A 20,038-nucleotide genomic window follows, 5' to 3' on the forward strand; every position below is an offset into this window, starting at 1 on the left:
AAAACAATATGTTACAATGGATTTTTATTGGGGTTATTCGATACAAGATTAGTATACTTGCAAACAGCTGCTGTCTTCCACATCATCTACATGAACAGGTTCACTATATATTATCTTTTTGCTCCGATCATTTCCACCTCCCCCGGCTAACCCTAAACAGGTTCACTATACATCATCTCTCTCTCTCTCCGCCAACCTGTCTTCTCTGAAGGTTCCCAAATCTTCCAATCTTCTCGGTCAAATCTCTCAGCGTTCTTCCTGCATGGGCGTGCACTGGTTAGGACCACCTGCGTCCCTGGATGTGCGCTTCGCCTCACCTTCCTCCATATATCGTGTGTATCATTCTCCACTGTTCGTCCCTCCTCTCACCTTCTCCTTTCTCGTCCTCTTCCTCGAAGTTCCCCCCGTCACAGCGTCCCCATCTCCTTTTCCTTTTCCAAGTGGGGATACCGCCGAGGCTATGGCCCAAGCTATTAGAGGTCAAGAAGATGCATTTGGACAAGCACAGCTCATCAGAGATGCTGCCGTCGAAAGCCGCTCTAGAGAAAGCAGCTCCTCACAGGTTTAACTCGGCCTTCCTTCTGCTGCACTTCTCTTAGGGACGTTCTTGTCTAGACTTGAGTGATTGATGATCTCTACACTTTACCTTCTCTTTCATTTTATCCTATTATTTTTGCTGTTGCTTCTCAAGATTATAGATTAATGCTGCTGAAGCATTTCATGGAACCTTCTTGGCTTAGAGTGTTTATATCATTTGATGTTTAGATGTGTTTATATCATTTGCTGCACTTAAAAGAGGGAAGGGGGTGTGAGAGCAATTTGCTTGAATTGGATGTCGGCTTCGCTATCTGCCATGCTAAGCATCTATCTCTGCAATTGGATGCGATGTCTGCCTGACTTTGGTGCTGTTGTGGTGCAACTCGACGTCGACATGACTCACGAGCAACATGCTCATGCTGATATTAGATGAACATGAGTTTACATGCGTGCATTCATCTTTTCTATGGTCATCCTCTCTCACAACAAGAAGAACAATCTGTGCTCTTTTGCATGGACACAATTTGGTGGTGGAATGTAACGAATGTGTTTCTGTATCGCCAAGCTTTATTACGATCCCCCAAGACCAATCCAAGAAAATGACTACTCATCAGTTGTACTAACGAGTGTTAACAGATGCATTGATTGTTGCAGCTACTTGGTCATGGAACACACGATCAGCTCTGTGATGCCGTGCATGAGAACCTGTTGAACTCAGATCCCGAGTTCAACACAGTGGGGCAGATCTCCACCTTGTCCCTGCAAGAGAAAGGAAGGTCCCAAGGCACCTCAAGCTCTGCCAGAGTCTGAGTTCCCGTTGCAGATGATGAACCCAGGATTTTGTAGCTGGCTTCCAAGTACCTACCAAACAGCCTGCTGCCATGCAGCGCATGTCTTGAGAGAACAATTAATTTTAGCGTGGATCACATCACATTACACGGTTTTGTTTCCTGTCATGATCATGTCATCAAGTTATCACTGTGATTATGGCTAATCACCCAAGACAAGATAATGCTGCAATCCCTGCGTGGTCCCTTGATGTCGGCACACAAGGGAATAAAGATGAACGCACTGAGGAGATCGTCGTCATCCAACTCCTGCAAATGTCGCAGGATTGGATTCAATTCCAATCTTCAGGGATGTTGACCGAAACCGACCGTAATCCCAATTGAGTTCCTTCATAATCCATCATCAGCTGAGCTAATCATGCATCTACTAAAAGTCAGCTTCCGTTTATATAATGAACTTTGAGTTTTAACGAGTCATCGGAGATTCTGACAACCAAGACGAAGAATAGGATAAACTAAGAACAAATCAGTCGTTAAGACGACGCAGATTAGTCGCATCAGTCGATGCAAAGTGTTCATGCAGAGACTCAAAGATGACACCAAAACTTGTGCTTCGTGTCACTGCCACTACACACGTGGAGTGAAAAAGGAAGAAGAGAGGAGAAATTGGGCCCAAACTGTGGATAGAGGAGAAGCTCGAAGGGATATGAGCTGAGACTCTGAGGTGTGGCCATGTTTTAACCAGGGCCTACCACGGGCATCATCGGTCGATCTCAAGCTTGCAACATCAAATGAAAGAGAAGAAAAGAAGTGGAGAAGAGCTGTCTACTGCCCCAGTTGTGCTTCAATAATTTTGCTGGGTTTTCCATGGTGGGATTCTCGGAGGGACCTCCCAAACATTCCTCACCGCAGTCTCCTTCCATCCACCGAGACACTTGCTATGTGAGCCTCGGGCTCACTTGGGTCAGACATCACACCCGAACACCCTCGCACCCACCATTGTCGCATCACGACCAACATAATACAGTCCACGAATGCTGTCGACGAGAGGTGACTAGCTTCATCGGATGCAGCCTGTCTCTCCACGGAAAAAGAAGATGACGTTATGTGGGCATACCACCGGTAATAATGCATGAACTCACAGATGACTCCATGTCGAAGGGGTCGAGCAGAAATGGCCGAAGAGCGCAGATTCTTCATCTACTCGGTCACTCAACCGCAGACACCGCCCAACCCCTCGCTAAGAACATCAAAATCCTGTCTGCAGCGTGTGTGAGCGTTTCGTCTTAGGAAATGGTTTCATGCAACTGATATGCTTCCCCTCGGTGGCACTAAAAGGGAAGGATAAGATACAACTCACTGCGCCAAGATGCCATACAAATATGTGCCATGATCTCATGGACATCTTTGCACTACCGGTGACAGTCCCAATTCACCATAGATTGAGTACTTGGAAAATATTCCAGAAAGATTACCGGTCCCAATTCGAATCATCGTTTTATTCGTTCCGAGAATAACAGGATGGCTAGATTAGCATCAACCTTTGCACTCAAGAACCAGTCTTGTTCCGAGCATAGGTAACAAATGAGGTGATCTCCTGTTAATTTCTCGAATTGTTGACCAACTTTAGTGTGAAGAATCTTCACCCAACATTCATATATATATATATATATATATATATATATATATATTGAAGATATCCATCCAAAGGATACTAAATGAAAGAAAGCTATTGTGGAGTGCAGCTGGGAGTGGAGAAGAGGTAATATGTTGATAGAAATACATAGTACAATGGAAATGTCTGCATCACTGTTTTCAGAGATCACCTAATCAGATGATGGATGGTTATTTGATGGTAAACAAAAAAATAGGTAGTGTTCTATTGATCTTTTACACAATAAGATAAACAAGTAACTTGTATGAGCTCAAATTTCTGGATCATCCGAAGACCAGAAAAATTTTCTCATTCCTTTGTATTATACACTGCAAATTCTGGCTTCAACAGGCCATCAGTACTAAGTAACGAGGAGAAGGCAACAGGTCGAGATTCCTGGAGCACCGACTCCGCGATAAGTCCATGACAGAAGTTGTCGAGTTAAAGATTAGAGCAGACTCCAGACTTGGAAGTGTCATCATCAACCTGCACATATAAAAGCTTACTTTCGGTAAACCAGAATTGTTCTGAGAAGAGGAAGATTTTGTTGCTGATCACATCCAAATTACCAGATCTGTTGTTCTCAGTACTGGCACAATTAGGTCCTCCGGCACCGGGTCGGAGACTGCCGCCAGGTGCTCCTGCCGACTGATTCTGCTGCACCGGTTGAGATCCATATGTACAAAAATTCGTTGCCTGGAACGCGATCATAATGTCGAACCCATCAGCAAAATGAAAAATGGCCAAAAAACCGAAGAAACGAATGCAATCGACTCTGCAAACCTGATGAGATGGCATGATAGGCATGCCAAGGTACCGGGCATATGATTCAGGAAGATGAATGTTCTGCATCTGGTTGGGGAAATTTACAGCGTTCATGGCTGGGGAGGGGAAGAATGATGTCTGGTTTGTGCCAGAAGCTGTGGCTACAGATTGGTTCACAAATGGAACTCTTGGCAATTGAACTGCACCGTGAATGGCTGGCACGGAAGCATGACCCATCCCCATCCCCATCCCCATTCCCATGCTTGAAATATACTGTTGGACACCGGGAAACATCATCGACGCCATGCCGCTTCCCATCCACATCATCTGATACATGGTTATCGATATGAGCATCGCCGATTCTGCTGTTTGTGTATGGATTAAAGCGTGCAGAGGCATCAAGTTTTCGTACCTGAACTTGCAGCTGCAGTGATTTCAGGTACTCGATTGCTTCATCTAGCATTGATGCTTTATCCGTCTGAAATCATGAATGTCGCACACTCAAATGAAGTTATAGAATCTGCTTAAGTGTCCATTATCTATCTCTTCATCTCTATACATATATATGCATATACATATATACATATATATATACACACATATATACATATATACATATGCATATACATATATATATACATATACATAAACATATATATATATATATACATATACATATACATATATATATATATATACACACATATATATATACACATACATATATATATATATATATACACACACATATATGTACCTTGTTGCAGTGAGGTATGAGATCCTGAAGAGCCTTCATTTTCTCATTTATTCTGTCTCTTCTTCTCTACACAAGATAAGAGCTTTGTAAGGACAGAGACATCAATGGCCGTGAGAAGAGCTGGTAGCTCATCTTACCCTCTCCGAGAGGTTGTGGACTTCGGCAGCACGACTTCTGCGTTTGGATATCGGTCGCTGAGCTGGTTTCTTCTCCTCGATGGATTCGTACTCAACTTCCTGCAAGTTTCAGCATCTTCACGAACATGGAACGTAGAAGAACAGAGAACTGGAATCATTACCTCGCTCTGACACCCGGAATCATCTACGTCGTCTCTTGCCTTCCTCTTGTGGCTCTGATCACTCGCATTCTGCTGTCCTGTTCTTCCGTAACTGGAGCCAGAGCCACCTGACGTCGAGGTTAAGGTGCATTCATGTGCCTTGGACTGCATCCCCTCCGAGAGAACCCTCATCCTGGTGTCCTCCTCAAGCCCTGTAACAATGTCAGCTGCATCATGGCTCAAATTATTGCTCGGATCGGTGTGGGCATGGATTTGATTGCTTCCGCAGGTACTCGATCCAACCGTCATCATCGAGGACTCCTGGGCGCCTGCCTTGCTGCTGCTCCCACCTCCCTTGTGCCCCTGTGGGCATCTCGAGGATCCCAAATCGGCCTTCGCTTGCTTGGAGAAGTGGGAGAAGTTGAGAGCCCCAGCGTTCTCTAAGCAGGACGACTGCGGTGTGGTGGTGCCCATAAGATGTGATTTGGGAGGGGGCATGGTGTTGTTGTCCTTGGGAGCAGACGCCGCCAAGGCATTGCTCGAACCGAATCTTACCAACCTGTCTTCTTCTGCAACGAAGTCTTTGCTGTTCTTATCGGAATCAGCAGCTGCATCTGCGCCGCCTGTGATCTCAGGGAAGAACTCGGAACAGAACTCCTTTTCGAAGGAGTCATCGAGAGGGTACTGGAACCACGAGCCAGTGTCAGCATCTTGCATCAGGTTGCCGGAACCCCCAAGCGGCTGCTGCTCGTGCTTCTGCACTTGATCGGGTTTCTGAGCTTGTTTAAGCTCATCGACGTTGGCGGGAGGTCTCCGGTGACTCTGGCTGTGCATGACGACATGTCCATTCCTCCATAGCAGCTCTATGAGCTCGTTATCGGGTCTGTAAGGTCGGAAGAGGAGGGGATGATACATATGGATTGAAGCTGCATGCAGTACAGAAACAGATGGAAAGTGAGATGAAGCAGGAAGGTGGTTCTGACCCCATTGGTTTCTTCTGATTTGTCATGGGAAGGAGATCTGTCAAGCAGCCAGAGTCGTCATCCATGGCCCAGTCAGGAACATAGTGGTTCATTGCTTGATGAATAGCTTCTCCACAGAAGAGAAACAAAACCAAATCAGAACATGTGAGAAAAACTACATAACACAAATACAACTTGGAAGATTTCTTTTCTTGTTTCCTGAGAAGTATAGGGGTTTGGAGGAGGAAGAAGAAGATGAAGAGAATAGTAGCAAAGGTAATGCAAATTCTTACAGGACGGGTTGAACGAGAACAGAGCTCGAATTGCCAAAGAAGAAAGAAAAGCTCAAATCTCCTGGCTAGCCACAGCAAACAACAACAAATAGGACACAAGAGAGAGAGAGAGAGAGAGAGAGAGAGAAAGAGAGAGGAATCAGAAGGATCCTAAAGAAAGTGAATTAGACTGAAAGAAGAGAAAAATTCTTCCCAAAAGAAATATTAGATTGTTCAAAGTAATCATGGAAGAAAAAGAAGGAATTGAAAAAGATGAAACCAACTCCAACTCAAGCTGTGAAACCCAATACCATGATGGAGAAATACCAAGAAAACTGAGCATTAGAGCATGTGAGAGTTGAATTGTAGCATTTGATCATGAGAAGGACTCCCCCCCCCCCCCCCCCCCCCCCCCCCAAAAAAAAAAGAGGAAAAGTTCAAGCAGTGTTTCAGAATTTGGGTGTTAAAAGAAATATTAAATTCTCATGAAACAGCTCAACTCATTAAAATATGCATACACATATTAGAAAAAAAAGAAGATCAAATCTTTGTTGGGAAAAAGGAGAGAGAAAAAGCTCTGGAAAATATAGGGAAAAAATTCACGATAACCATGGAGGAAAGTTGAAAGAGAAGGGAGGAGAAAGAACAAACCAGCTTCAGAAAGAGCTCCTCTCAATTCTCCAACAAGCTTTCATGCAAACAGTAAGCCACTGTCAAATGGAACAGAATTCCCTCTTTCTTTCTCTCTCTGTGTCTCTTGTTCCCAACTCTTCTTGTTAAGAAGAGGCCTTCAAAGAGGCCTGTGACAGAGAGATAGAGAGGGGGAGAGAGAGAGAGAGAGAGAGAGGATTGTTACACATTTGACCCTCTGCTCCTTTAACCACGGCCAGATTCGGAAATTGACAAAGAGGAGGCCACATGACATCGTTATCGCATCACAACATGACATTTATGATGCTACCTGCTTTCTACTTATGAGTATTTTCTTGCTATGAAATCTTTGGCTATACCTGTCTGTCTTGCTGCTTGTTTCTGTATCACCTTCCTGCGTTGGGGCTTCGACACCCCGCATGCCAATCCAAGTTCCTTCTGGTGTCTGAATTCAGGATCGATCACTCCAAAACGTGAGAGCAAGTTCGAGCTTGGATCAGCTGCTCCAGGTTTAGCGCCAAGATTTCTGACCGAGTCAAAGTCCAAGTTCCTTGCTTATGCTGTTTGGATGGCACTGTTGGGTCTACCATCTTTTGTCACCGCATTTAAGGAGGGTTGCACAAGCTGCATTCAGCAAGTACTGTACTCACATTGCTTGGCTAGATTTTTCACAACTCAGAAAAATAAATGGAGATCAAGATTGACAAAGATTAGTCGGCCATCAAATGGTTTAGGACATACTGTTGCTTTTCATGCTTTTGCCAAATAATAAAAATCTGATTTTTAATTATCTTTTTTGTTCTTGGTCTTGAAGTTATGGGAATATTCTCTGTTCTTTCTTTCTTTTTTTTTTTATAGGTACACCATCTCAAGATAGAAGATCTCATAATAATAATAATAATAATAATAATAATAATAATAATAATAATAATAATAATAATAATCATCTAGAAGAGGTTCAAGCAACTTTAATTTAATACACAATGAGGATGTAAAAGGATACTTTGTTTAAAGAATTTTCTTTCTCAAGTCAACAGAAAGACTAAAAAATTTTCTTTTTTTCTTCCAATGTATGTGAGAGGATGTTTAAAGAAATTTATACTTGAACTGCAGTTAACTTAAGAAACTTATAATTTGATTTTACATAATAAAAATTTGATTTTTCTAGGTTTATCTTTACTCTTTGATATAGAGACCTCCTCCATAATTACAGTAATTGAATGCTTGATCTTTCTATTGAAGCCAAAAATACATCCCAACTGAACTAAGCATGGCAAATCTGTGAGACCAGACACAAGAAGGCACTGATTGCCCATAAACCCAACCAAGTATCTGACTCAAACCTTTTTTCTGAAACTGAGTAGAGTTCTGGAATGAAAGGGAATATTCAGATAGGAAAAAGGGTGCAGTCCATCATATCAAGAAACCCAAACAAAGTTGGGTGGATGCACATCCTTGCTTTGTAGATTTCAACCTATCAATCAATCTTTTGATCCAATGATAGTTACTGCTCATAATTATCAAGTGTCAGTGTAAACCATCACCAAAACTGGCAACTTTTGCACATGAGGAAACAGGGGGAAAAGCTCAGGAAGCACATCCTTCTACATGGATAACATAAAGGAAAAGAAGATGGGACTGTCAATTGGAGAGTGAGCTTGAAAAGTAGAAACAAGACCAAAGTTGTCAACCTGGCTTTTGTTGGATTGGAAGCAGTAAACTGACAGATACAAAGGCTACAGTTTCATCTCCTCTTCATATTATTCTCTCTCAAGGAATTCTACTTCTTCTTCTTCTTCTTCTTCTTCTTCTTCTTCTTCTTCTTCTTCTTCTTCTTCTTCTTCTCTCAAGCACAATATCTTTTCCTTTCCACTTGTGGTGTTCTACATCAACTTACACAAGTTGCATTGTGACTGCTTTATCATTTGATGGGAATTTAAGGTAAGCCTTTGTGAGCCACAAAATTGTAATCCTGAAAGGATATGATTTGCACAATTTGTCCTCTGCCCTAAACATGCTTATACCAAATTCTGAAGAAGTTAGAGAAGCAATTGCCATAAGAATTCTTCACATGAATATTGCTAGAAGAAAATTAACAGACCTCACTGCAAAATATGTTTCAGTATCCACCATGTCAGTGTTGCTCCATTAAAGGTAGATTCAATTCTCATCCTCCTCCTCCAAATCCTCTCCATTTATGGAGCTTGCCAAGAAAGATGAGTGTCAGATACTGTGCCATCATCACCAACTTATTGTCCTCAATTTTATCTTGAGATACCTGTTCCCTGTGGCCAAGTTCAGAATTTCTAGAATGCAAGTGTTTCATTTAATGCCTTTCATTCATTTCATCTCCATCAAACTATATTGGACCAGGAAAAAGATTCACTGCCCCTCTCTCTCCTTTTTTTCTCTCTCCCTTATCTCCTTTATTGAGGTGGCAAAGTTATGGTGCAGAAGGCAGAGAGGGACATGTGGCTGCTGTTCTCTTAAATAATTGGACCAGTTCCTGCTCCATGCCAGGTTTCAAGTACCAATAAATTTGACCTAAATCTAACAACAAAACAGACCTGTAAGGTTCCACATGTCAGGACAACACTGTGCACATTTCCCACCCATTTCAGATCTTGGCTCAGGTGTTATACTTGAAATGTTGTCCTCCTTTGTCTTAGAATTTTCACCAGCTGTATTGTTCCTGCATTCAAACAGGGGGGGTCGCAGCTGAACAGCTTATGATTCACAGGACAAAAGAGGAACAAAAACAAGAACACAAACCAAGATGATCAAGGAGGATGAATCAGGGTTTGGGGACTTCTATGAGGAAGTGACATGCATGCATCTATCTGGGTTTTAATTAGTCCTGCTGAGGGCACATTGTGTCGATTAAAATTATGTTTAACTGAACCAACTTTCTAAGATTAAGGAAGAATAAGCTGCCCATCGCAAGCATCATAGAGACATTGATGATGCTTGGGTTGCTCCATGAAGAAGAACAAGTTACCAACTTAAAAAATTACCTAATCTAATATAGCCATCTGATTGAACTCACCCTCTGTTGACTTGAGAAATGGAGCCAAATAAAAATAAGATGTGTCAACATTTACATATTCTTGTTGTTGCCTCTTATCCAAAGTGATTTGAGGAATATATGCTCCAGCAAGAATGTTAATTTGGATGCAGACCACAGACAGTGTCAGAAACTGAAGTTGCAGTAACAAATTTGAAGTGCAGCTGTTCAGACACATCATCTTGATACATATTGAAATAATGGCCATAACCAGAATCACAATTCTAGTCAGATGAACCATGCCATCAGAGATTTGAGAATTGATTGTGGTTATAGATAAATGACTTTGTATTTTCTTTGTTTGCAATTATCCACCAAACACTAAATATTCCAACCACATATAGCAGAATAAAGCTGATGGAAGATGCCATACAGGTCATTTGGACATAATATTACAGGCTATGACATTGATGGAACCAATGAAAACCCAAAGTTTAACATAAATGTCTGAATTTTCCAATCTACAAAATGTACTGAAAAGCTAATATGTCCAATTTTTAGAGCATGTTTGCTCTAAGAGAATGGTATTAGATCAGGTTGTATTGTATCTCTCTAACACTGAGCCACGATCTCTGGCCTTTTATAGATGATGTTCTACAATTCTTACTAGTCCAAAAATACTGGTGTATATCAAATAGAACAAGAGAAATATAAGTACGCAAAGGCGCTATGAATTGGTTGCCTGGACACATTCTCCTTGCTTGAAGTAGTCATAACTTTTCAACTGGAAATCCAATCACAGGATTTATTTCCGATGCCAGCGCACGAAGCTCCTCGATTTCTTGTTCTGTGAGTCTCCACCCTAGAGCACCTGCAAACTGTGTTGCCTGTTCAGCATTTTTGGCACCTGGGATGGGCACAACATTGTCCTGAGCTATCAACCAGTTCAGAACCACCTGTAGGAAAGATCCACAAGTTCACCAACTCCTTCTTTGAGCAACAAATTAGCATGTGTTTTCTTTTTCTATTATGATCCATAATGTGTAACCTTAAAGCTGAATGATGTTTTTATTTTCTTAAATGCAGAGAAGTTGAGCATGTGCAGAACCACATTATCTACTGCAATGTTTGTACTAACTAACCTTTCTTCCGAATATTAATCGTTCTTGATGAAAACAGGACTTAATTTATATCAAAAAATGACAATATCTGGATGTAACTTCAATACATCAAAAAAGTTGCAGCAGCTTTAAGAGAAACATGAAGGGACCTGTGTGGGAGTTTTCCTATAATTTTGTCCAACCTCCTCAATTCTTGTCACCAGAGGTTGCAGCTGTAAACAACTTCAAAAGTTCATACATGATTTCAACAATGATAGAAATGTAACTGCAAAAGTTCATGCCTTTTTGAGGAACTCTGGAGTATAGATTCGGCCTCGAGGGCCAGTTGGAGGATTCTCTGGCGTGTACTTTCCTGTCAGAGCACCTGAAAAGGACCCAAAGTTGGACATGAGAGCTAAAAGTAATTCTACAATAATTCCTCAGATGAATGCCATTCTTTGAACGATTAATATCAGTTCGAAAACTGTTATAACACAAACTAGGGAAATGTTTTTTCTGCTTCCTCATCGAGATATAATAGAACAGGAAATGACCGAAATGGAAGTCTCCTCAAGTTCACCACCTATGGCCACAAGAGCCTGATTTGTGATTGTTATGATCTATCAGAGGATGACAACTTTGTTAGAGGAGGAAAAGAAAGAAGAAGAAGAGCATATATCGATCGAATTTAGCATCACATATATAATCCATAATTATCAACATGTGCATTAATATTAACAAATATTTGAAGAATTCCATGCTCTGTTCACAGCAGAAAGACATCAAATACTTGACTAAATCATGCCTTGAGCGATAGGAGAATACGCAATCAAAGTAATCCCCAGTTCATCACAAGTGGCCTTAACGCCGTTCTCTTCTGGAATCCTGTATATAAGGCTGTAGTTTACTTGGTTTGAAGCTAGTGGAATTCCCCGCTTCTTGAGTTGATTGTAAGCATCCCTAAGACGCCTTTCTGGTGCAATGAATGAAACAAGACTAATGAATATGCCAGTCAACGAACCAGTAAAATTCCTCGAGGAAAAGCACATTATATTAGTCAGGTCGGAGAACAGACCGCTGTAGTTGGAGACCCCGACGGCCTTTACGAGGCCCTGCTCGACAGCATCTCCGAGGCCATCAATGTATCCTAAATCAAGTTCCAAAATACCGATTTAATCATGAAATGGGTTGGGGTTACACGAGAATGAGATCAACTACCTTTGTTCCCCCAGATTCCAGGCCTGAAAATGACCAACGATGAGCATGTTAGCGATCATGTAACCTCACAAGTATCAGAAAATAGCATCAGGAACAGGCTGATAAGCAGACCAATGGAGTTGGTAGAGTTCCACCGAAGAAACACCGAGACGGGAGAGCGAATCCTTTAGAGCAGAGAGCACGCTCCCCCGGCCTAACCTCCATGGTAAAGCTGCAAACTTTGTCGCAACAGCGACCTCAACAGCTTCTTTCTGCTGCCTTTCCTTGATGAATCTGGTTCAACATTTCAAGTCGAATCACAATGGCGTTCAACACCATCATAAATCGAAGTAAAAAAAAATCTTATAGACGATCTTGTTCAGCCTAAATCTGAGAATATCCAAAACAAACAAGGTGAACAACAAGATAAAAAAGACTCTGAATTTACTTTGTTTCAGATGTTTATCAGTTACCTTCCAAGTAAAGTTTCAGAGTTCACTGCTCCCATAACCTGCAAATATGTCATACCTTATGCATCGGTGAAATTAGATTTGTTCAAGAAATTAAGATTTCGAGCATGAGAAAGAAGCAGCATCAAGGAATTCCTTCCTACCCCCGCACCATAGACTTCAGCTGTATCAAAGAAAGTTATGCCGCCGTCAATGCTCGTGTCGAAAGCTGCCTTCGCTGCCTTCAACTTCCTATCTGTCATCTCGACCAAATATTATAAGAGATAAAAAGGACATAATTAGCATGAACCAAAAAGATTGTCCAAATTAGATTATTTATCTAAAAACATTACTAATCCAGAGATGCAATAGCAATCATTACTACTAGGTTCCGGCATCCCATGAATCATGAAACATCAAAAGATTTAGCACAAGATGCATTAAGGCTTTAAAGATGTTGTTCTGAATCTAACAGTAAGCACTGCAACTAACCTATGATAATGAGAACAAAGATATTACACTTGTAAACCCCGTGAATTTGAGAATTATTCATTTAAGACATGAACAACTATTGATATCCAATTCACATATGAAAACAAGATAATGAGCTCAAACATTACCATCCCATTGGAGGTCATTCCAGTAGGCGGTGTCTCCCCACGACCACGCACCGATGCCGAGCTTGGTGACCGTCAAATCGGAGCCACCCAGCTTCACCTTCTCCACTTCTTCCCGGGTCGTCGCAACGCTCTCCGAAGCAACGGCTCTCGTCCTAAGCGCTCCCCCTCTCCTCCAACGAAGCAGAGAGAACCCAGCCCCGTTCACTTGCAGTGCCATCCGAAGCAATCCCTCCAAACCCTACGCTACCGCCGAAAGATTACAACTTTGAGCAAATTTGAGGCCCAAAATCGGATTTTTAGACCAGAAGATGGTTTCTTGAGAAGCGAAGAGGTGGATTTCGATCCAACCACGCGGATATAAAGGATCGTGCTTGGCGAGGAATGGAGCGAGGGTTGGAGAGACGAGAAAAGGTACACGCGATAGAAGCGGGGCTTGATCACAGATCACAAGCGAAGCACCCCTCGCGCGGTTGCGACGAAACCATCACCACACGAGATGGGACGACGGGAGCGCCGGACGTGGAAGCACGAGGAGCAACGACCAAGAAGCGGCAACGGATAACGGGCACTGTTGCCAATGGATCGGAGGGCTGACCCACATCGCCCAATAAGGCCCCATCACATAGTAATATGGTTTTTATTAGACCAAAATCCCCTCCCATCATAAACATTTATAATATAATATTTTAAACTCAAGATAATTGAATCGTCATCAATTAATATTTTAAATATAAAATTTATCAAGTATCTTATCATCATACTATTCTTCTGACTATTATATATATATATATATATATATATATATATATATATATATATATATATATATATATATATATTCTTGTGAGTAATGGGTAATATAGCCTTAAGTTAACTATCAATCTAAATAAAAACATATTCACTCCTTCATATTTGATCTCTACTGGTTGGTCTTGATATTTTGTTGTTCGTAAATTGAGTAGGAGTTAAGGTGTTGATACTTTGTTGTTCGTAAATTAGTCGAAGACTATTTGAATATCAGACCGTAACTCTTACTTAATTTAAATCTTTCACTAAGTCTTATTTAGTCTTCAATTTAAGTTGATTAATCGAAAGAATAAGTACTAGTACTGAAAATCAACTCAAAGACATCCAACATAATATCTCTCTCCTTAAGGTTAAAAAAAATCACTATCTATTTCAAACAAAGATATGACCAATATTATTATTCTTAATAGTATATTTATGGTTCTTACCGAACATGTTTACACAAATGACTCTCTCGAGCCAAATCCAAATGACTTAGGGATGTTAATAAGAATAATAGTTACTTCAATAATATAGCTTGGTTGAGGTGTAGGGATCTTCCCTTCATCTTTGTCATCTTCACTGATTGGTATTGTAACCTTTGGCTCTCCTAAACGTTATATATCAATTAGGATACGGAGATATGACATTCTCTTTTATCCATCCTTCTCGTCCCATGGAAATCTACAAGAACATTATAGGTATTGGATAGGGCAAAAGCCATAGCCTAGACAATTATACTATTAAGTTCTTCGAAGACTAATGGGATAACAAGTTCTTCGATAGTTCCCTCCTCTTGGACCAAACGCAACCTAGTTTTTATTCCTAAGATCCCTAACCCTTCCAAGATTACTAACTATAAACTCATCTCCCTACGTAACATTCTCTATAAGATTCTATTTAAAAGTCTTTATAAATAGAGTTAAACCTCGTCTCGATTTAGTCATTTATCATAACCAATCTATATTTATTGTATATGAACTGATCAACTCCATATTCACTCTAAAGGAAAAGCTCTATTGATTCTAGTCAAATTGAACATTGTCAAAGCTTTCTATACCCCTCGTTTATATCCTTGATTCAATCATACATTGTCCATCGTACTTTCTTATGTGTCATTAATAACTTCCCCTTTGACTAGTTTAAAGTTCTAATGATCTTCATTTTTCATTTAGTCGAAAAGAACCTTACCGGAATCCTTGAGGAGTTTGTGACCAATAAAAAGATTACTCCCTATAATATCAAAGGCTTCCAAGTTTCTCATCTCATATTTACTTACAGATGATTGATGTCCTCTAAGCATCAAAACTAGTGATAAATCTTGCTAGAACCTTATTAAGGCCCTCAACATTTACTTATTCATTACTAGCCTATAAATTAACAAGAACAAGTTAGTAGAGAAATATCTATGATCTCCTCTCAGCTTCTTAAAAAAGATGATAGCAAATGAACTTCTTATTTCTATTTTGAATGACCAATGAATTTTCAATTATCCCACTATCTCATTGGCTTATCTCACAATCTTCATCGATCCTTAATATGTCTTTGCCTTCCATCGAGTCAATAATCTCTTATGGTATAAGCACTTATCGAAACACTAGTCTCTTCAATTTCCTATTTAGCTAAAACCTTACTCAAACGATTCTTTTCATTTATCTTCTCTCTCATTTTTACGATGATTTTTGTTTTGGGTCTGGACTCCTCATCCCGTGCAAACGCTCACGCCCAAAAGTGTGTGCAGACTTCTAAATGGTGAGGGATCCATCAATTCTACAATCTGGCTTGGCTTTGGGTGAACGACGGTGTGACAGCTTTCGAAGAACACAAGCTTCTATCGAAAAGACCACCTACTTCTGAGTATACTGTTCCGATACTACACAATTACATTTCCTCCCGCCTTTCCTATAATTACATTTGCTCCACAAAAAAGATACAATTGTCTTTTCGTTCAGAACTACGGGCATCTTGCTGGTACCAAACTATCTTATCAATTTAGCCTCTTTGATTCCTAGCTCTATGGTTCATGGCTGCGTTAAGGGAGAGAAGCTTGATAACCAGAGTGCTATCTTCCCTGAGAACTTTCATTACGACAGTCTTTGGCTCTTATGGAAACACAAGAATGATCATCTTTTTTACAACTCTCATCATAGATTGAATTTACATGGAATAGATCTTTGACTTTCACCAATGATAATATTGAATACAAGACCTCCCCGAGAGAACTTCTCCCTACCCAAACCGTCGCATCCGGCTCTACGTGGAACCTGCCAAGCCACTCCACCAGCCCCTCACTGTGATGGCTCTTATGATCCCAATTCCAGCCTTACAGGTTCGGGCTTCCTCATCTTAGACTCGCGGGGCAACTTCAGCTGCACAACCCTCAGGCAGACAATGAATTAATGCATTTTCCTTTTGCCAAGAGAGAGAGAGAGAGAGATTTGGTGAATAAATCATATGAAGTTACCATAACATACTAAAGCAATGGAATCATCTGAAGCAACCCAGGAATGCAAGAAGCAAGCTCCGTGGAACACAATAGAGATAGACAGAGAGAGTTAAGTAGCCATTTGGTGAATGGATCATATAAATTTACTATAAAGCAGATGCTAGCTAAAGCACATACCCAAACTCAAGATATATAGAGTGCTTAAACAAACCCAAGCATGCTTCATACGACACATGATCAAGTATGGACCCAAGCAGCCTCATACGGTGTAAGATATCAATGCCTCAGTGGAATCCTATAATGACAGATGACTCCCATGTGCTATACCGACACTCCTCACCATAGCTTAATTCAAATACGACACACACATAGTAAGTTCTTAGGCTTGCATCGACATCATGGCGCTGCTACAGGCGGTGGGGTGAGGAAGGGGATGATAGGAATGGTCGGGATGGAAGGCATTGGAGGCAACGTGACCGTCGGTATGGTGGGAAAAGCAGGCAGTGGCGGCGCCGCAAGGGTAGGAATGGTCGGTACCACGGGCAGTGGTGGCACCATGAGATTCGGAATAGCCGGCATCGGTGGCAGCGTCAGCTTCGGCATGGCTGGGATGGAAGGCGGTGCTGCTGCAGGCTCAGCTGTGTCCAGGAGATGGCGTGCTGCGAAGCAGGTCTCGATATTACCGGAGAAGACGATGACCACGAGAATGACCATGGCGAAGACACCATCGCACCTGGAAGCCATGATTTTCTTGGTTTGATGATGTGAACCAAATGCTCTTCATACATATTAATAGTGGGAGAAAGGTAAAGAAGGAGTTTGGGTTGGTATTACATGGCTCTGAGTTGGGTCAACGGGGTTGATCAGCTTGGCTTGGTGGTTGGCTTCTCCTTGGCCATGGATCATGCGTATGTGCTGGTGGGAGAGGGTGGAAATCTTGATTTGTTGGTTCACCTTCCCACCCTGTGTGAGAATAGGTGTCAAAAAGTTTCATCTACTGCTTAAGCAAATTTGGTCTGAGATCCCGAGTCAAATAAGTGCATTATTAATGCTCGCAGAGATCAACAAACAAGATCTCAGCATTGCACATAATATGGTCGTCATTTGAGGCTAATGGCGGACTCCGAGAGGCTTCTGGAACTGAGTGAGGTTTAGACCTTTCACATGACTGAATTCTGTGCTTCCTATCGAGATTAGGGTAGAAGCCACGCATTCACAGTCAGTATATACATATTTATAGTAGATAGAGAGTGAGAGAGACTCAAAGTCATCTCATCAACCATGAATAGTAGATGGTATAGGTCATTAACTTCTGACCAGTTACTATCTACAGAACTCCATTAGAGACAACCACTACTGCGTTCTCAACTGGGAAGACGATGGTGAATGGATGGCGGTGGAAATCTCGAAGAGAGAGCGAGGAGAGAAGCTGCACTAAGCCTGGCATGTGTAAGGGGGAAAAGTAGCAGGCGCTGCCTCAGTAGAGATCCATGCCTTTCGCCTCTTTCGTGAGGGACCGACGTGGGGGAGGAGGGGGAAGGTGGGCTCGTCGTCTTAGGTTCACTGACTCCACGTGGATCCTGCGATCCATGCACGTTCTAAGGTTCGCAGCGGGCCGCCACAAGGCGTGCGTCAAGGGCTGAGGTCAACCGGATTCCAAACGAGATCAGAGGCAAGTCCCCCGCCGTTAGATATATCTCCTTTGACATCAAGATTCGCGTAGATTGTGTTATTGATTATAGTGTGCATGCAACGAGTGAGGAACTCTGAAAATAACTACACTACGTATTAGGCAGCCGAGTTTATTGTATATGATTCTACCATCCCCGGCGTCACTCATGGCTGAAATGGACATGTTAGGATGGGATTGTATGAGATGTTATGGTCGATAGTGACTGCTGGGACGATGCAGAGGTGTTGCTCGTGTCTCTCCATAGCTCCAACTGGTTTCCGGTGGCTCAGGTTTAGCTGCAGATGAATACAGGCTTGCCTCCGCCGAGAAAGTTCCATGGTACACGTCCGGAGTACGCTTGGGTGGTGCTTCGGAAAGTCGTCGAGCGAATACGTCGGGAGGACGATTAGGTGTTTCGTGAAGTCCTCGAGCAAATACGTTGGAGTTGCAGCACAGGAGGAGGAGATGGAAGGCGATGATGCAGTAATAGAGTTTTGGATCCATCAGAAATGTTGAAGTTGCAACAAGTCTCTGGTGGTGCCGAAGAGCAATGAAGAGGTTTTTGTAGGGAGGAATGAATGAGTTAGGCATGCTTTAGGTCACATCTTCACCTACAAAGGGTCTGCACAAGCTCATACATCTCATGTGAAATAGCCTCATGCATTTGGTGGGCTTTCCTCTCTAAGGGGTCTGAGCACATTTGACTTCAGCACTAACTACAGTTAAGCATATAGTTTTCCATCCTCAAAATTAGGGTCCATTTCTTTCATGAAGACTCCTAACATTACAACCCTATTCTTGGTGAAGACCACAACAAATAAATGAATTAGGTATGGCAGAAGGTTCATACAACTTATGTGAAATAGCTTCATGCATTTGGTGAGCTCTGCTTTCTAAGGTTCATACATTTACTTCAGCACTAACTCCAGTGAAAGGGTTCATACATTTAAATCCATTTCCCTTTTAGAGGCTATGCATTCAGGCAGTAGCTTCATCAGTACCTTCTCCATGGTCCACAACAATAGAAGAACAGGGCAAAAGAAGGCTGCATGCATCAAAGGTGACTCAGTCCTACCATTCTTTGCTTACCCACAAAAAGCCTACTATTATATCTTGAGCATATGATTCATTTCTTCATGTGGATTATTACTAGTATTGTTCTAATAAAACCAATCAATTTGTACGAAATTCACTTACAAAAACTGATTTATTTTGGACTGTCATACACTTGTTCGTTGCTAGTTGCAACTAAAAAAAAATCTATCAAATTATACGCATAAAGGTGACACTAACTTAGATGATGCTTCCTACGACGCTAAAAACCAGTACTAAAACCACAAAATACTTGTGTTATATACTTTGTTAAATAAACTAACAACGTAAAGAAAACAGATCGAGGGCATGTTTTTTCTATAGGAATTCAGAACTTTACGACTCTGCAACTCTCCACAATATGTCAAAATAAATTTCCACGAGAGATGGATTCTTCGTGGACAGAGGTGGATCGTAAATATCCAACTTCGAGCATCTGCATTCGACCAGCATGATACGAGAAAGAAGTTAATTGCGAGAGCGAGAGAGGGAGAGAGAGCTCACAATTGCTATTGAGGTATGTGTGTTTTCTGAAGGCATTTATTTTAAGAAACATAATCTACCTCACAATCTAAGCATCTTGACGATGAAGTTCTTTTCAGAGAATTAATTGTCAACCATGCATATATATTTTCCATCAACCACAGCCAAAAGGTGAGAAAAGCTTTGATATGCTGATCGCTGTCATCATGGCTAGTCTAGCATGTATGTAAATCTCTCCTTGAGTTCATCTCTTCTCTCTTTTTCTAGTTTTTTGCAAATTAAATTACACTCTAGCTATGTTGGAAGTCTTAGTCATTTGTCAATCCAATACTAAAATAATAAGTACACGTACCGAGACGTATTAATATATCTTATGTCGATACATTGAGATCAATACAACTTGATCGACCCCATTCTAAAGTCAGAGTCATTGACAAGTTAAAACAACATAATGAATCAAAGTTCGACTACTCAACAAAAGTAACAAAGAATAGTTGAGGGATTGTAATTGGAGCAAAAGATTAAA

At 41.4% G+C, this 20,038-nt stretch overlaps 2 protein-coding genes and 1 long non-coding RNA gene across 3 annotated transcripts; 1 reads left to right on the forward strand and 2 right to left on the reverse strand.

The window, feature by feature from the left end:
• Window positions 1–78: 78 nt before the first annotated feature.
• Window positions 79–1,493, forward strand: LOC135609276 (uncharacterized). The gene is made up of 2 exons (XR_010485724.1): window positions 79–562; window positions 1,192–1,493. It is a non-coding gene; the product is annotated as an uncharacterized LOC135609276 (long non-coding RNA).
• A 1,584-nt stretch (window positions 1,494–3,077) lies between these two features.
• LOC103982233 (transcription factor PHYTOCHROME INTERACTING FACTOR-LIKE 13-like) lies at window positions 3,078–6,859 on the reverse strand. Its single transcript, XM_009399095.3, has 9 exons — window positions 6,664–6,859; window positions 5,762–5,867; window positions 4,800–5,661; window positions 4,639–4,737; window positions 4,502–4,567; window positions 4,157–4,222; window positions 3,763–4,071; window positions 3,549–3,675; window positions 3,078–3,465 (listed from the first exon to the last, which is right to left on the reverse strand). The coding sequence occupies exons 2-9, from the start codon at window positions 5,851–5,853 to the stop codon at window positions 3,461–3,463; spliced, it is 1,626 nt and encodes a 541-aa protein (XP_009397370.2). The 5' UTR covers window positions 5,854–5,867; window positions 6,664–6,859; the 3' UTR covers window positions 3,078–3,460.
• Window positions 6,860–10,134: 3,275 nt separating this feature from the next.
• LOC103982231 (uncharacterized oxidoreductase At1g06690, chloroplastic) lies at window positions 10,135–13,594 on the reverse strand. Its single transcript, XM_009399094.3, has 10 exons — window positions 13,034–13,594; window positions 12,578–12,669; window positions 12,438–12,475; window positions 12,097–12,258; window positions 11,986–12,008; window positions 11,843–11,914; window positions 11,573–11,740; window positions 11,070–11,152; window positions 10,938–11,000; window positions 10,135–10,623 (listed from the first exon to the last, which is right to left on the reverse strand). The coding sequence occupies exons 1-10, from the start codon at window positions 13,248–13,250 to the stop codon at window positions 10,438–10,440; spliced, it is 1,104 nt and encodes a 367-aa protein (XP_009397369.2). The 5' UTR covers window positions 13,251–13,594; the 3' UTR covers window positions 10,135–10,437.
• Between the last annotated feature and the right edge of the window lie 6,444 nt (window positions 13,595–20,038).

The sequence above is a fragment of the Musa acuminata genome, chromosome BXJ2-4 (assembly GCF_036884655.1).
Source record: "Musa acuminata AAA Group cultivar baxijiao chromosome BXJ2-4, Cavendish_Baxijiao_AAA, whole genome shotgun sequence".
In the NCBI taxonomy this organism is placed as follows: Eukaryota; Viridiplantae; Streptophyta; class Magnoliopsida; order Zingiberales; family Musaceae; genus Musa; species Musa acuminata.

What these genes read in the sequence shown, in the direction of transcription:
- LOC103982233 (XM_009399095.3), bottom strand. Translation starts at nt 5,853, where the DNA reads ATGAACCACTATGTTCCTGACTGGGCCATGGATGACGACTCTGGCTGC. An exon ending in TCCACAACCTCTCGGAGAGG is followed by an intron (nt 4,568 to 4,638) that starts GTAAGATGAGCT and finishes TATCTTGTGTAG; the next exon opens with AGAAGAAGAGACAGAATAAA. An exon ending in CACTGCAGCTGCAAGTTCAG is followed by an intron (nt 4,072 to 4,156) that starts GTACGAAAACTT and finishes ACCATGTATCAG; the next exon opens with ATGATGTGGATGGGAAGCGG.
- LOC103982231 (XM_009399094.3), bottom strand. Translation starts at nt 13,250, where the DNA reads ATGGCACTGCAAGTGAACGGGGCTGGGTTCTCTCTGCTTCGTTGGAGG. An exon ending in TGGAATCTGGGGGAACAAAG is followed by an intron (nt 11,915 to 11,985) that starts GTAGTTGATCTC and finishes AACTTGATTTAG; the next exon opens with GATACATTGATGGCCTCGGA. An exon ending in CTCCAGAGTTCCTCAAAAAG is followed by an intron (nt 11,001 to 11,069) that starts GCATGAACTTTT and finishes AGTTGTTTACAG; the next exon opens with CTGCAACCTCTGGTGACAAG.